This window comes from Trachemys scripta, chromosome 3, assembly GCF_013100865.1.
Source record: "Trachemys scripta elegans isolate TJP31775 chromosome 3, CAS_Tse_1.0, whole genome shotgun sequence".
Classification (NCBI taxonomy): domain Eukaryota; kingdom Metazoa; phylum Chordata; order Testudines; family Emydidae; genus Trachemys; species Trachemys scripta.
Window position 1 is genome coordinate 96,592,491 of NC_048300.1, and position 17,799 is coordinate 96,610,289.

General features: G+C 39.4%; 1 protein-coding gene across 1 annotated transcript in view; it reads right to left on the reverse strand.

Annotated features, from left to right (window-relative positions):
* ADGB (androglobin) overlaps positions 1–17,799 on the reverse strand; it is a 208,931-nt gene that overhangs the window by 95,985 nt on the left and 95,147 nt on the right. Inside the window, exons 14-15 of the mRNA XM_034765467.1 lie at positions 11,200–11,245; positions 2–170 (exon numbers count right to left, since the gene is read on the reverse strand). Of these exons, the coding sequence (XP_034621358.1) occupies positions 2–170; positions 11,200–11,245 (215 nt within the window). The remainder of the gene's footprint in view (position 1; positions 171–11,199; positions 11,246–17,799) is intronic.

The following is a 17,799-nucleotide window of genomic DNA, read 5'->3' on the forward strand; positions in this document are numbered from 1 at the left end:
CTGAAAACAAGTAGAGAAGTCTTCAAAATCAAACCATGTTTCCCTGGAAACAGGATTCCGTTCTGACTCAATTTCTTCTGGTGATTTATCCACCGTCTGGCTGTATATACTAGTGTCAACTGCTTCTGATGTCTGAGCCACATCAATACTTGAATTAATTGAAAATATATCTGCATAAATAAGAAGTACATACAGATTTCAACATGCTAAGAATGCGCACATTAAAGAAATGTTGATTTTGTACTGGGAACATCTAAAAATTATCAAGATTTTTCTTCCACATCTTTTGAAAATGAAAATAAAATAAAACCAAGTAAAATAAAACAACTCAGCAGAATAGCATAACAAATTTTCAAAACCCTTAGTTGGCTGTAACTGGAATTTTCTGACTTTCCCACCTCCACTCATCTATACATTTGACATTGCATACCAAGCTAGAACTTTTAACATTGGCACTTTTGTTAGACATCCCATAGCTCTGTGAATGCAACAGTGAACCCCAAGTCAGCTATACAGTGGAGAACACAAGCCCCTTCAACCAAAATTCCCTTGCCATATGCCCAAAGAAAAGCAGAGATGGCATGAGATTTTTGATTAGCTGAAGAGCAAAAGCAACCATCCACTGAATTGTGGAGGACACTACAACACCCATCCTGCACGTACTTAACTTTATTACTTTGCAGGAACAGGGCCGAATACTGCTTTAGGAATACTGCTTTAGGAAAATTAGACTACCACAATCTGACTTATGCCAAATATGGACATTGAAATTTTGGTCTGGCGAGCCATCAGAGGAAAAAGTGTATGACACTGTGTGTAATGTACACTTTATACGGTATTCTTCAACAAAAAGATAGTCTTTACCTTAATCTAAAATCGCAGGAAGTTGGTCAATTTATGCATTTTGCAAGGGCAACCTGCAGAAGCTAATGGTGTTGTTTCCTATGCCTTCATTGATTTCTAGAGAGAAGAATTTACTAATCCCAGGGATGCCAAACTGGTACCTTTCACAATGACGATAACAAGCTATTTAAAAAGAAATTGTGTTCAGAGGTCACATTTTGTACACCCTGCTCTATAAGAGTTATATAAATTATTGTCTGAGATGTTTAGTCTTGTCTGAAAACAGGCTTCTGTGCTGCACTACTGCTGTGAGACACTGTAAAACAGACAGATTAATTCAGATATGAACAGACTACTAATTTTCTTGCCTCATCCACGTTTGCTAAAGAAAAAGAAGTGAAGAAATATCTAAATGGGTATAACAAATGAGAGAAACTAATTAAAATGCTTAATTTATGTGAAAATGTGGCTTTTGTAATATTGCCAGGATTAGTGAAGCATACGATGATCTACTGAAGAAGTGATGGTTTTGTAAGATAAGGCTGAATGTGGGTTGCTCTATCTTATGCAACCAATTTCTGCAAGAGCTGAAAGAAGTTTAATAGAAGACAATACAAGGCCAAGATGTCCCCTATTTGGAAAGCCTGCATAAAGGCTAGGAAACTAGGCTTTCCCAGTGGTTTCTTCCATATGTGTGGAACAATCAGGGAGCATGGATCACAGAAGAAATGCTGGAGGTCAGGATCACCTTTGCTCCTTTTGAATATGGCAGTCAATGACAGATTTGTGCTAACAAAGTTTCCCTGGTGGTTGCTGCCTTTACAGTCCAGACATAAAAAGTCTTTCACAGACCACTGGGGCTCCACTCAGAAGTTAATACAGCCCTAGATTGCATTATCTCCTGAGCACATGTGTTGAAAAGTTGTGTGTGTATAGGGTGGGGGGAAAAGTGATGTATACCTCATGGCCTCGACCCTGGCCCATCTCTTCCCTCTGCACCCTAGATTCCCAGTCCCCAGTGCCTCCAAACTGAATACAATCTGAACAAAATGGCTTAATCTTCGCCTTCTGTATGGAGTGATGAAGATGAAGAAAACATAAATGAATTGTTCCTCCCAACCCAGGCAGTCAGATCTGGTTGTCATGGTAACTTGTTGGACTCTAACCAAAGGGCACATTTTGTGTATGTATTGATTTATTTAGATGTACATATGAAAAGAAAAATGCCTATCCAAGCTCTACAGGGCCCACAAAAAAATTAATTAAAATTTAAAACGTGCCAGTTAGTAACTTCTTGTCTATTGCTTATTTTGTGCAGAGAAGTGCAATTACCAGGTGAAGTCAACTGCAAAACCTTGTTGATAACATGAATATTTAATCTCTAGAATAAACATCATAAGTGCAATATCTGAGAAAAGTGTTCCAATGGATGTTCAATATAAAGCACTATTTTAAGTCCAACCACTGTCGCACAGAAAGAGTTTCACTATTACCTGTAAATATAATATAGCTTATTCATTAAGCAAGTCAAAATGAAAGTCCTACTTGAATTTACAAATATACAGTGTGCTGTGACAATGACTGTAATAACGAAATAAATAAGGGCGTAAGACAAGCATACTGTAAGTCAAAACTTTGTAGACAGCTCTCAGAGTAAAGATAAATGCAATAACATCAAGCCCCAGTGGAAAACAAAATTTGATTAGAAAGGCTCTAAAGTATTCAAACTGAGAAGCAAAAGTAAAACACAGTTGTAAAATAAAATTGTAAATAAAGAATTTAATTAGACAAGGAAAACAGATCAAGTCTGCAAAGCAGCAGAAAATCAAGATAAAAAAGGAAAGAAAGACTGCTGAATAAAGATTAACTGCCCTTATTGCAAGGCACTGTACACATGGTAAGACACATTCAGACTCTCTGATAGCAGTACAAGAGCTGGAAAAAGAATAAACTTTTTAAAAAAGGAGACAGGGCCAAATTTTCAAGAGCTCAGCATTTAACAGCTCCCACTGCTTTTAACAAGAACTGTAGGGTGCTTAGAACTTTTGAAAATCTCGATGCTTCATTTAGATGCCTAAATGGGAGCTGAACTCTGGGGAATCTGGACCCTAGTCTATTGGTGGCTATCTGCCATCTTAGGTCCTTTCAAAGAAACTAGGGGCATGTCTAAACTACTGACCTATATTCGGTCAAGTTACAGCCACTGCAGTAATTACTATGGTGGCTGATGTCCACACTACCCTCCTGTTGCTGGGGTGTGCCCTTACCAGGAGTGCTTCCACCAACTGAAAAGGGGCAGTATGGAGAGCTGAGAGCTAGGGTTCTCAGCTCCCCATAAGGAGTTCACCTGCCCCCCAGGGCTCTCAGCTCCCCACTCCCAGCCAGGAGCGGGGGTCAGCCACCTGGGCTTCTTGCCTCTCTGAAGTTTAAGCTGGGCTTCTTGCCCAGCTGGAGTGGGGAGCCTGGGGCAGCCCTGCTCTAGTTCCTGGCTTTCTTGTCAATTGAATTGACAAGACAGCCAACACCCAATGTAAGGAAGGCAGTGTCTACCCAGACATTGTGTCGCCATAACTACACCAACATAAGTGCTACAACTCTTGTGGAGGTGGAGTTATTATGTCAGTGTGGCAAGGCATCATGTGCCAGCAATGCCCCTCTGCTATGTACATTGGCCAAACTGGACAGTCACTACGCAAGAGGATAAATGAACACAAGTCAGATATCAGGAATGGCAATATACAAAAACCTGTAGGAGAACACTTCAACCTCCCTGGCTACACAATAGCAGATGTAAAGGTAGCCATCTTACAGCAAAAAAACTTCAGGACCAGACTCCAAAGAGAAACTGCTGAGTTCCAGTTCATTTGCAAATTTGACACCATCAGATCAGGATTAAACAAAGACTGTGAATGGCGATCCAATTACAGAAGCAGTTTCTCCTCCCTTGGTGTTCACACCTCAACTGCTAGCAGAGCACCTCACCCTCCCTGATTGAACTAACCTCGTTATCTCCATACTGATTTATACCTGCCTCTGGAAATTTCCATTACTTGCATCTGAAGAAGTGAGGTTCTTACCCACGAAAGCTTATGTTCCCAATATTTCTGTTAGTCTTAAAGGTGCCACAGGACCCTCTGTTGCTTTTTAAAGATTCAGACTAACACGGCTACCCCTCTGATCCATAAGAGATAGACACACAAAGGTGGAGCCCAGGCAACTGCATAGGCACCTATGTCTGAGAGTTCAACACAGGAGGCTGGACTAAGGCGCCTATATGATTGCCAAGTGCTGAGTGAGGACTGGGTGTCAGCTGAACACAGACCCACATGGTCATGAGGTCACAGGAAAGCACCACTTTGGAACATGCGATAAAAGCTGAAGCATGGGTCACATTCTGTTTGCGCCCCAGCATGGAAGTATTGGATGCCAGAGTGAGGGAGCAGCCACCAGGCACCTTGGGGAGGTGGGACAGCATAAGCAGCACAGAGCAAACATCAATGAAGCAGAGATTAATGGCTTCATGCAAGCCCATGCCAACATGCTCATGGGAGCCAGGACTCAACAAATGAGCATAGGTGCTAAGGACAGGCTTTTGGGGGGAGCTCAAGGACCAGGTTAATGCCTAGGAGGACATGGATAGGGAATAGAGGACATCAAGAAAAATGGAGACTGATGAGGGAGCAGGCAAAGGCAGGCTTGCAGGGGATTGCTGGAAGAGACGGGGGCAACCTAGTGGTGTCAGCTCCCAGAATGTGTGAGGATGGCAGGGGCCATCTTCTGTGCCTTGGCCATGATGGGGACCAGAGAGCTGAAAACCAGACAGATGTGTCATTGACCATGCCATAAGTATCAGCAGTAGAGTAGAACTTAACAAGAAAGATGCTGGAAGGCATGGAGGACTGCACATGAGCACTTTATGGATGATCAATCACAGCAGCCACGTGTCTGCATCACATTATTAACAAGCACATGCACTGCTACACAGTCAGGGACCACAGAAGCAGGGTGGCAAGATTCCATTTCCCTTTACCCTGAAACAGGGACTCAGGCATCTAACTCCTTTTGTGCATCCAGGCCTCTGAGCATCTCCAACAATAACACAATATTCTCTACTACTACTTTAATAATTTGGAGCAGGATCATTCCTAATGTAACTTCAGTGAAGTTAGAACTACATCAGATAAATTTGACCCATTACTCTCAGAATTAAATACGATTTTGATATATAAGATATATCATTTTAAAAAATGGAGTGTCAACTAGATAAACATAATATACACACTTAAAGAGGGTGACAGAAGACACAAATGCTTTTGAAAAGTTAAACTAAGATTTAAGAAAATTAAGTCCAATAGGCTTTCAATAGGACTTAGGCTCATAAGGAACTTCAATGCTTTGGAAAATATTATCTATAGGCCCCAGTTCTGAAAGCTGCTCCATGTAGGTGGACCCCAAGAGCCGCATAACGTCCCACTGAAGTTAAGAGGCTCCCCCTGAGTCCTGGCCCATTCACACAGTTCTTATAGCTGGACTACGGTCATAGACTGTATCAGGAGATGGAAACACTGAGAAAGAGAAGATTTTTGAAGCTGCTCTCACTAGGGATTTGAGCAAATAAAGGTAAAGTTTTCTGAAACAGTATCCAGGAAATAATTTCAGCTTATTTCTAAAACAAAACACCTAATGGGGATAAGTCAAACTACTTGCTGGAGATTCTAATACTATTGCAAGTGAACACAGGTTGCCTGACTGTCCTCAGATAGTTCATGTATTTGACTACCCATTGAATTGAAAATAAACTCCTAAGAGATAAAGTTACTGAAGTACCAGTCAAATAATCTGCCCTTTTTAGCCTTAGAAAAAATGTATATTTCATAATATTGCTCTTAAATAAAACATTTCTTTAAAGCGGACGTGATCTTCCCATTTTTTGGTTTGTGATTCATGCTGTGACATATTCTATGAAGTTGAAAGTGTCACAATAAATTATTTTGAAATAACATGAGCTTACTGATACAGGCTGATGTAATACATTATGACACAATGTAAAGCATTAGGCCAAAACATTTTTTTTAAAGCAAGATGCTTTTTAAAAATAAATCACATATTTTTAAAAGAATTGTTTAGCTAATAAATTATGAGTCAATAACAAATTGCATTTGTGATGGGTTGTCACCCTTGGGATGCAGTCTGGGAACTGTGGGAACTACTGCACCTCTCTAAGACACATAACAGGGTTGGGAACACAGCTAGCCTCACCCAAGCCCTGTTATCACCAACAGGACAGCAGGTGGCGCCACTCACCCAAACTGGGCTACCTCAGGGTAAACAGCAGACCCCAGCCAGTTTCCCAGCTCCCCAAGCATGCACCTCCCTTTGGAGTATAAACCCAACATTATATGGTCTTGCACTGCACAGGGATCTGGACAGTGAAAGCTCATTAATATGTCCTCCCCTCCCTCAATGTGGAGTGGAATATACACACTTATGGTAACCAAACTGAGATTTTCCCCCAGACACTTCATTTAAAGGCACACTGGTTTAGGATAAAATATAAAACATATAAAATATAAAGTTTATTAACTACAAAAAGATAGATTTTAAGTGATTATAAGTGATAGCGAACAGATCAAAGTAGATTACCTAGTAAAGAAACAAAAACACAAACTAAGTTTAACATACTAGAAGGATAGGATTTGAATTAACAATCTCTCATCCTGACTGACGATACAAGCAGGCTTGCTGATTCTCAAGGCACAAGCTGCACTTGCTTTGCAGTTTGGGATCCCTACCCCCATTCCAAGTCCTTTTCCTTAGGAGCTTCTCTCAGGTTTTGAGTTGTGGGGCAGTGAAGAACAATAGATGATGTCACTCCCTGCCTTATATAGCTTTAGCAAATGGTGGGAACCCTTTGTTCCAAAACCAGTTTCCAGACCAGTTTGTGGAAAAATACAGGCCCCCAAAATGGAGTCCAGAGTCATGTGGGCTAGTCACATGCCCTTGCAGAATCATAGCAGCCATTACTTAGAGGCTGTCTGGAGTGTTCTCAGGAAGACTCATGGGTGGGGGATAAGCTTCTCCTAAGGACTATTGTTTTCCCTAATGGCTCATTACCCTGAATGGGCTCTTCACAACCCGCTATTTAGACTGGAAGCCTCTTGCCTAATGGGTGTCACCCAGGTTTGACTACATGTGAAATACAGATATATAGTCAATATTCATAACTTCAAATACAAAAATGATACATGCACACAAATAGGATAATTATATTCAGCAAATCATAACTTTTCCAATGACACCTTACATGACCTGTCTTGTAAAAAATGTATCATAATTATGCCATAATCATTTCATAATATCACTATGAAGAATATGGTGTGTACAGTCACAGCATTATTTAAAGAAAATAAAGCTACATTTTTACCTCAAGGCCATTAGGAAAGCATCCTATGAGAGCCAGGAACTCCAGCCTCTGAAGCCTGTAATTATTATGTATATTTATCAAGGGTGTGTGACAGAATATATCCTCTGAACACTATGTAATAATCTTTGTACAAAATATGCCTTGTAAGGTATCATCTGAATACTCATAATTTGCTGGTCAGTATTGTCCTGGTAAAATGTGTTTAGCAACATTGACAGTGAAGTTATAAGATTCCCTTGTATGGTATTATTAACATGTTTCAAACCCCACACCCCTGCCCAAACAGAAGCTGGTAAACAGGTCTGTCCTAAACAAAGGAATATGTGCCCTGCTTATTGTGCATTTAAGCAGTAAACAGTCATCAAGCAGGAAGGGAAGCCAAAGGAAGTTCCTACAGGTGAGAAAACCAGCAGGGAATATCCTTCCACATAGACTCATTGTCTTCTGGTTCTGAGTTGGAAATGTTTTTCAAAAGAGGGACTGAAATTATAAAAAGGTTGGACAAACACCCCAAGGCACCCCTCTTTCTCTCCCTGCCCATTGCATTTACTGCACCTGAAGAGACAGAGGAAGCAGACACTGGAGTCTGTGGGAAGGATCCTGACCTGCGAGTTTGGTCAATAATCTGCTGGAGCATGTGATGAGAAACTTTGCTTGAATCTAATATAGTTTGTTAAGTTAAGCATTAATAAGCGTCTTATCTTTATTTTTCTTGTAACCATTTCTGACTTTTATGCTTCATTACTTGTACTCACTTCTAATCTACCTTTCTAGTTAATAAACTTGTTTTCATCCAGTGTGTTCAAATTGAAGTGTCTAGGAAACCTCATTCGGTGTAACAAATTGTGTGCATATTATTCTCTGAAAGGAATAACAGACTTAATATATTTGTTCTGACCAGGAGAGGATTGTGCAGTACAGGACATACATTTCCAGGGGGAAATCTGGGACTGGGAGTACGTTGGTGTCACCTTGTGGTGATTTTTAAGGCTGGTAAGAACCAAGGTGTGACTGGCTGGCTGCAGTGTACACACAGACATAGCTGGGAGTGATTTGTATGCTGGAGGCTGTTTGTGAGCAGCCCAGGTTGGAGCTGCAACAGCAAAGCATTGTAAACGGCAGCATAGGCAGGAGTGGCACAGCAATACATTAGTCTGGATTGTACCCTGGTATGTGATAGTCTGTTCTCTACACAAAGACCAAATGCAGGAGGAATTACAAGGTTTTAGTGGATACAATCCAGCATGGAAGCAGTGCACAGAGAACCTAGCAGTGCACAGAGAACTAGAGAATCTGGGTAGCTTGGCCACTACTAGTATCATAAGATGTATGGCCAGTGTCCTGCAAACCCCTCACCCTTTGCAGTGTTGAGGGTGGGGGAACATATAGGGAGTGTGTACATGGTGCACAGACTGACTCTCCATGCTGTGTGTGAACCCCTGCACAGTACTATGAAGGGAGATTTCAAAACCAGGCCAAATGATCTGCTGCTGAATGACAGACAATCCTCACCTGATGGGAAAAGAATGGAAAGAGGATTCTCTGGCCTCACCTATAGTTCATCTCTCCCATCTCCTGCACATTGCTTCCTTGGCTGGGAACTCACAGCAAAGCATGTCTCCACTCCACGCATGTGATATGCATCATTACATTTCCCCTTTCACACCCAGTTGCCTTCTTGCACAGTGGAAGAGTTCTAATAGGGAGAGGTTTCTCTTCCTGATTACCCTGCCCATGGGGATCTCTTCAATTATTTTCTCTTTCAGCTGCATGAGAGTTCTGGAAAAGCAGCAGACAGAGGAGGGGTGTCTGATGAGGGTTGGGGGCTCCTCTTCAACAGAAACCAGACTTTAAAACAAACAAACAAAAAAAAAAAACCACTTGCAGGGAACAGGCTGCTCTCTTTCCCTCAGTTAAATAGGGAGAAACTGAGAAATCTTAAAAATGCATCTTTCCAAGTCAGGACACACTGCTTGATTCCTATGAAGATATCTCTAAATCTCTCTGTGTTTTTACCCATTTTAATTGGCAACTATTCCACTTTTGCACGTTACAAATGACTAGTATTGTTAACAGTCTGTCATATTGTCATTCTACTCGAGTCCTGCTGCACCAACTGATGAGCCTTCCCTCTATGAGTAATTCAGTTTTAGCAATAGTACACTGTAGAGGAAGTGGAGAAGGGATCAATTTGGCTATTGAGATACACTAGCTTCAAAAATCAATTGACAGTGATGGATATAAAATTTCTCCAATTGCCCATGCATGGCAGTTTTAAGGGGTCATCTATTCCACACTTACACGGCACATATACTATCTCTATTTGTATTAAATATTGTCTCATCACAGTACTAAGAGAAATAGTTGAAGAGTATCTTTCCACCTAAACAATTTGATGCAATGATCCTTCATTGAGTTAAGATTAGTAAGTATATTGTCTAATAATATTTAATAATCTCAAAGAGAATAAGTTCAAGCACCATATTAACCTTATAACAGTCCTAAGAACATCATCTCAGAAACAAAGTTTGTCTGCAGTGGATACTCTCTTGATTAATTTGTTTAAAAACTGTAACAGTGTGGGTTCTGTCATGATTTGGTCGGATATGCTTACTACGTGCTCCAAGATGTAATAATAACTGGACATGTCCATCATCAATCTACATTCAAGTTTTAGCATATCTCAACTGATGCATTTATTTTTCTTTTTGCGGCAGCACCAAATACTTTGGTGTTTTTGGGTTATTACAACTAGTTGGCAGGTTTCATGTTTTCTTTAATAGAGGTAATGGTAAAATAATAAGAGAAATTTGTGTAATGTGAATATGTCTCTTGCTTTATTGCTGTTATTTACAATAGTGGTTACTGTACTGTATATGTGTTTTCCTTCACATAGAATTAATTCTATTTCTGGATGCTTGAAATAATGGATCACAGATGTTTTATGAAAAAACAAACAAAAAAAATGTCTTAAAAGTCTAAATTCTGTGCCTTTTCCACATTCTAGAGCTGCACTTAAGTTACTTCTGCCCTAAGTCTACAACTACTAGAGGCTGCAGAGCTCCAGCCAGGAGTGAAGAGATGAGGCACAGATGAAGAATATGAAGTTGTGGTGTATTCAGCTGGAATCACATTTACATTTACTCCTCTTCACTGTGAGGTAACTCCACACCTCTGGTAGGTAGGAATAGCTTTTACTAATTATGAGTCCTATGCAGTAAGGCTGGATAGGTCAGCCTGCTGTGTAGTATCATGCACATACCGTCACCTTCCAAGCCTCTGTGGTTTGGAAGGCTGTTGATACCTTCTGCTAAACTGAGCTCTTTATGTTGATTCACAAATTTTCAAGCCTGCAATACCTAAGAATACTGGAAGTGGTTCTGCAGTCTACAGTGCTACAATATTTTCACTCCCTTCTTCTGTCAAGACCCAACATGCATCTGAATCAAAAAAAATCTATATTCTGCTTTAAGTATGTATTTTGAAAAATGACTGGACATTGTGTCCAGTCACTGCTCAAAACTCCCTCCCCCGCACACACATTTAAAATGCAACTTTTCTCACAATGAAAGCTCTCATTTATTTTCGCCTTTCACTTGTTTCCCCTACATTAAAACAGTATTCATAATGATCACGAAAAGACAAAAAACAGCATACTATATATATATGTTGAAAGAAAATTGTAAATGTTTCAGAAGTATTTATTTTTCAAAATATTTAAGTACATTAATTAAAACCACTCAGGACTGCAGTGTACAAAACCATTACATTGTATTTCCAGTTCTCTGAAATCTCTCACTATGGACTAAGTCCTGTTCCCAATGACATTAACATTTTTGCTATCGATTTCAATACGAGTAAGATTTAGTCCCAAAGTCATATGAAATCAGTGAAAGAATGAACATGATCTATTTTAATCACAAATAGATTACCTTTAGTGGGGCCTTCTGTGTTATGCTGTTGAATGAAGGAAGTCTCCTATATAGGAAAAAATAAAATCTGGTCAAGACAATCTTACATATGTAGGCCTGGCTACATACATGTTGCTGAGAAGTAAATTTAAAATAAAAAAAAAAATTCTATCTCTTAATATACAATAAGACAATCACTTATGGTTACCCCACTAACACGGCTACCCCTCTGACATATGGTTAAGTTAGACTATCTAGCAGATATGTTATATCTATGTAATACATCAAATACACAAACTAACACAGTTCAAATATACAGCCTAATGGGAGTTGTGCCTCGGTAAGGATGCTAAGATCTCATTCTTACTGATTAAACTTTGCCTTTTTAATATTTATTTATTTATAGTTTAACTGCTTCAGAACAGACAGGCAGCTTGGTTAACCTCAAAATATGGAAAACAAATGGTATCCCTAATTACAGTTGACACCCGCAGTTAATAGCACAAAAATGACTGAGGGTCTGACTTTAGGCACACTTAAATTCAGAGGGCTATATTTAATGATAAAGAAACCAATAACCAGTAAAAAATAAAAATGAAATGAAAGCCATGCCATAGGGAAACTGTAAAATAATAAAGATGTCATAATGTACCTTATAGTTTTAATGTTACCAAAACTTTAACAAATAACACGGCAAGGATTACAGACAATTCCAAAATGTTCTTTTTCTTTGAAACCACTACAAAAAACATATCTAAAATAACTTCTAAAAATGTGTGATATAAATGCATGATGTGTTCAGTGGCATAAAGGTTTTTATTGACAACAGGTTGGTATAATTTACATATTTCACTTGTGGTAAAGCCACTCATGAGTCAGATAAACTTAGCAAACTAATGCAATAATACTCCTATGCCAACCACATCATGTGTCACAATACACATTCTTAAGACTTCATATAGGCTGTACAGATACATAGGTAGATGTATATGAAATCATACTATTATCGTTTTTTTAGTATAGTGAGTTACACTGGTAATCTCAAACAAGTATCAGTACAAATAATACACCCCCTCACCCCCTCAGGTGTTCTATGCATGCACCATATTTTGCAGGAAAACTATTTCAAAAGTGCTAAGGTTTATGAAAATACTATTATTACTGTTTTTCATAATCCTTCACCTATAAAGCCAGGCTCCCTTTTTTATTGTGATTCCAGCTGTGCAGTTCCGCACACACAAAAAATAATTATTTTAATATATTTTAGAAACACCTAAAAAGTAACTAAAATAGCTTTTTTTAAATAATCATGATGTCATTATTTAAAACTTCATTACCATACAGCCTTCCAGGGGTAGAAATGAGTTCTTTATCCATTTGGAAGGGAGGGATTTGGGGCATTTTAAACTTAGAACTAATACTGTCCTAGGCCTCAATATTGCCTGTTGTGGACTTCAGAGCAGTGCAATTTTGGAATAAGATTCCACATTTGAAGGGTAAGAATAAAAAAGTTTGCTTGTCAGGTTGCCTGTTTCAAAAAATGGAGGCTGTTTGAATCTGGTGAGAGGTTTGGAATATCAGAGTCTCACACAGAGATGAATTCATAGCAGAGTGCTGATGGGACAGAGATGAATGCTATCTATCACATGGATGAGCAACTTACTATATGTGTATTGTGGGTCTACTAAATATACATGCAAACAGACATGTATGTATGTGTAGACACACACTCTGCCAAACTGTGGTTCTGAGAACTAGTGAGTACCAAAGTGGGAGCAAACACCTTCAGCACCCAGGTAACGTAGGCATATCATCTTGCAGATGCACACTAAGCCATTGCACTTGTTAAGGCTTGCAAAACAGATGCATTCCCTTTAGCATTGTTTTCGTGGAACATTAGGCAAGTGCCAGATGGGGCTTTGCAATGGCCATACATCTACGCTGTTCAATCAAGATCTCATGTTGGGGGATGCAGGGACAATGACATAGTAAAGTCCAGTGGTTTTACAGTTATATATGGTAAAATTTCTGAATTAACATTGCAACAGATATAACAAAAGGCATTTTATGGAAAAACATGTCCCTTAAATATGAATTTAATATATGGGGGCAGATACTTTGCTGGTGTAAGCTGTCATAGCTCCATTGACATCAAGCTGAGGAACTACCCTTTGGTAATGTGGCAATATTGATTAATGAAGCTCCCCTCATCAGAATGCCCAGAGAATGGCAACCACACAAAATATATTTATTTAAATGAACTAATTTAATATTCATTAGTGATATGAGAAGCTTTTTTTTTTTGTAAAATCAAAAGGCATATTGCAGAGGAGTCACAAATCACATACTGCAACATATATTTAATCAAGCACTAAGAGGAAGCAGGGTCAGTTCTATTTTCTGATATTGTTATTTCCCATGTAGCATTCCTGCCAGAGAGCAAAAATTTAAACTTTTTAAAAAAGATATTGGGAGTAAGCAGTAGAATGAAAATAACAGGTAGGGAATACCTTATATTTACAGCTACTTACATATTACAGAGAATTCAGGCTATTCTGAAGTGAAACTCAGACACAAATATAGCAGCTTTACTAATTTTCTTCACTACAGTTGTTCCAGCTAACTCTGAAGATCTTTGTTTGAGTGTTTATCTGAGGGAGCAGTATTTGAGGTGATGAGGTCAGAAGGGGGAAGAACATGGTTATTTTCAAACCAATCACACAGGGGAAAACAATTTAAAAAGTTGGAACACACCATATCTCCTTTCCCCAAGCCTTCTCCTATACTTCCCACCCCTCAAATAAATTAATAAAAATAAAAGTAAAAAAAAAATTGAGCTCTGGAAGAAAAGATAAAGCCCAAAATATTTATATTGCTAAAATGTAGTACAATGTTCATAGCACAATTCCAATAAGACTCTCTGCCCTACGATAAGATCCTAGACCCATTAGATCCATAGTCTTTAATGCCTTGATTGTGACTAGCTGCTGCTTACAGTATTTGGGTCCTCCAAAGCTTTAATAAAAAATTCTGCAATTGCCACAATATGCACTATGTTTGTGTATTCTGAAGTGTATGTTGGAGTGCAATTGTTTTGCAAGGTATTCCCAGAGCCAGCCTATGTGAAATGCAAAGCCCTCAGGCTCCATCATTCTCTTGGGGACCTAGAAATGTCAGGGCTAATCTGTTTTCATTTAAAAAATGAGTACATTTCTAGCCCTTTTCCACGGAAAATAAGGAAAAAGCAAACATCATTAGGGTTAGGAATTTGTCACTGAGTTTTCTTACAGATCATAACTTATTCTCAAGCTGGCCTTTTGGCTTCATGAAACACTTGGTCACAGGTCCCTTGATCTTTGGGGAAACCCCAGAGCACTTTGTGGTTGTGACAAGCAGTACTGCCCAGGTTGCTGTTGCTATTGCTGCAAGCTCGCTCCCAAATGGTTACTTTCAACTGAGATGCCTTCTCTGCTGAACAGCTAATGTGGCCTCTAGTCAAAAGAGGAGGCAGCTTAGTAGTGTAAGGTGGAATTGTCAGCAACTGGGGCCAGGTTCAATATCTAGGCTTCCTCTTTACAAAACAGAATCTTCTTGAGCCCCCAAGCAGTAATCAGGGAAAACTAAACACCACCGTGGGCTCCTTTAAGAGGCAATAATTTCCCCACTCACAAGCACAGAGTTTGCTATAACAAATGAAAACTTTTATTAAAAGAGAAAGGGAACCCAGCATTAATTTGGGAAAACACCATAACCCTGATTCAAAAGCACATAGCCAAAAGCCCCACATTACATTGTACAGTGTCCTTTGCATCAGTTTCACATCTTATGATGTGAAAGTCTGATGAACAAATGTACCTTTATCACACCACTCCTCTTTCCCTCCACTGCACTGTTGGTTGTCCTTAGTGAGCGGAGAGAGTTCTAAGGTGCATTCATATGCGCCCACCTCCCATCCACTTCCCGCAGTTCCCATTGCCTGGGAATGGTGAACCGCGGCTACTGGGAGCTGCAGGTGGCCATGCCTGCGGATGGTCAATGTAAACAAACTGTCTTGCAGCCCAACAGCAGATTACCCTGATGGGCTGTGTGTGGTCCGCAGGTTGCCCACCACTGTTCTAGAGGATCTTGACATGATTGTACATCTTAAGTGCTATGGTACAATTTAAGAATAACCCATCACCGGTAAGCCAGGAAACAAAAACACAAATCCTCTTTCCCTTTTAAAAAAAAATCCACTTCCTCCTCATTCTTCTACCTTCATGTTTTCTACAACATGACATATTTTTTGATTGTACAAGTTGTTTTCTGCTAAACAAAGGTGACAGATTCTCTGCAATTGTTTCTTATTCCCACTTTGAATATGGTGTTGAAGAAAATATCAGTGGGTGAGGATGTCCTTGATAATGGTGCCAAGCACTTATGTTTCACCTTTGCACTGAAAAATGTTGAAGTGTCCCACAAACCTATAGACTTTTCCTTTTATGTCAACTACCCTTTTGACACAGATTTTTTTATTCTTTTTTTCTGAACTCTTCTTAGGTTTTTGGTAATTAATTTTTTTTCTTGTGTTGAAGATAAGGCCAGTTGCAGAGGTGGCAGCAGTGAAGGCATTGCTCCATTTGCTTCCCCCCTTTTCAGGGATGGGAGATGAACCCACATTAATTCACCTTTGAATTCTGGGTCTTCACTGACCCAGAACAACTGTGAGTAGGATGTTAAAGGGACTTCGACACCACAAGGCAAAGGACGTTGTCCAACGTACTGTGAGGTGGGTGTTTGCTTCTTGTTACACACTTTTGAAATAATGTTGTGGTGTTTTCCCAAATTAATGCTGGGTTCCCTTTCCCTTTTAATCAGAGCTCTCTTGTTTACACCGGCTCAGTGCTTGTGATTGAGGAAGTATTGCCTCTTAGAGGCACCAAAGGTGGTGTTTTCTTTTCTTGGGTTCCTATTTGGGGGCTCAAGCTGATTCTGTTTTAAATTGCTAAGAGGAACCCATAGATATTGAACCTGGCCCTTGTTGTTACCAACTCACCATGACACTATTTATTTCGTTCAAATTCAAAAAAAGGTAACCATAAACAATAAAATCTATTTGATCCTCAAATAAAGCTGTCTGTCATTTTTTCCACTGACAAGATTTCCCATACTTTATTTCTGCATGCCGCTAATGTTGGAGGAATCTATTTTACCTATCTAATCTCAGGCAAGATGATGTTGTGAAGTCACTGATTTGAAGATACATTTTCTAGGCATCTAAAGAAAATGCCTAGAAAACTAGGAAGAAGTCTGAAGCGCTTATAATCTAAGGCCTTTACTTCATTTGGGAACATCTTTATGCACATGAACAGTCCCATTGAACTAACTGCAGGATTACAGGATCAGGGTCAAATTTTAGATGTGATATGGTAAGTGGCAGTAACAAACAGTAGTGGATTTGGAGGAAGGACATTGGTACAGTTGAAAGACTGCGCAGTTATTCAGTTGAGATCCTGTATATTCACGTAATGGTGAGTTAGTTCTTTAAAAAATTCTATTTTTCACTCACTTCTTTAAGTAAGGGTGTAAGCAGCAGATCTTAAGGAAAGAGCTAAATGAGGAGGGGATTGAAGATTGGCAGACCATAATTGGGAGGGCATTCCAAGTATATGGACAGCCTAAAAAAAAAAAAAAAAAAAAGCACACACAGTTAGGAAGTAAGTGGATCAGAAAGGCTGGATCATCATTTTCAGAGCAGAGGAAGCTGGCTGTGGTGAGACTAATTTGGATATGTAGGTAATGGCGGCATTATGTGGGGCCTTAAAGGCAAGGTCAAGATGTCTTTGGTGTGGTAGAAAAGGGGAACTAATAGAAATGTTTAAAGAGGATGTGGTTGAGTCAATGGACAAAGATGATGACTTTTAGCAGCTGCATTCTGGATGCCTTAGAGGAGAGCAATATCAGAGAGTATGAGGCTGAAGTAGCTGAGAAGCAAGATGATTAAAAAGGGCAGTAGTCTGAGGATTTCTGGATATTGTAGTGCGATAGGTCTATAATTATGCTTAATACTCAGTGGTTAAATGTCTTTGCAATTTGGAGGAGAAAAATTCTCTCCTTTCCAATGGGAGTGGGTTTGGCAGGGGCAAGAGGGGCAACACAGGGGAATGGCTCCAGCAGCTACCTGGTGCCTAGGCAGACCAGTTATCCAGTATTAAGCTGGACAATCCTGCTTTTCTAAGGTTTGTCCCCCTTTCAGTATGGAGTCAAAAACAGACGTGGATTTGACCAGTATCAGACGGGAAACACCATTTGTGGGTATATTTTCTTAGGTGTTGGCCCCTTATCCACATGTGAGTTTCCAATTGGAGTTTTAATTGCTGATATAAGCTATTTGTGTCAATACTACATTAATACATTTTCCAATACATTAATAACGTTAAACTCATGATTACACATACTACAAATCCCCCAAAAACATTTTCATGTTTTTGCAGCGTACTTGTTCATTACAAGCTATATATTGTAAAAACTCCTACAAACCTTATAACCCTAAATCAAGTACTTACTGTAACTCATACTACCTGCTAGGCCTTGCTAGGCCTCATGTTAATCACTATACCTTACCAGGCCATAATGTAGCTT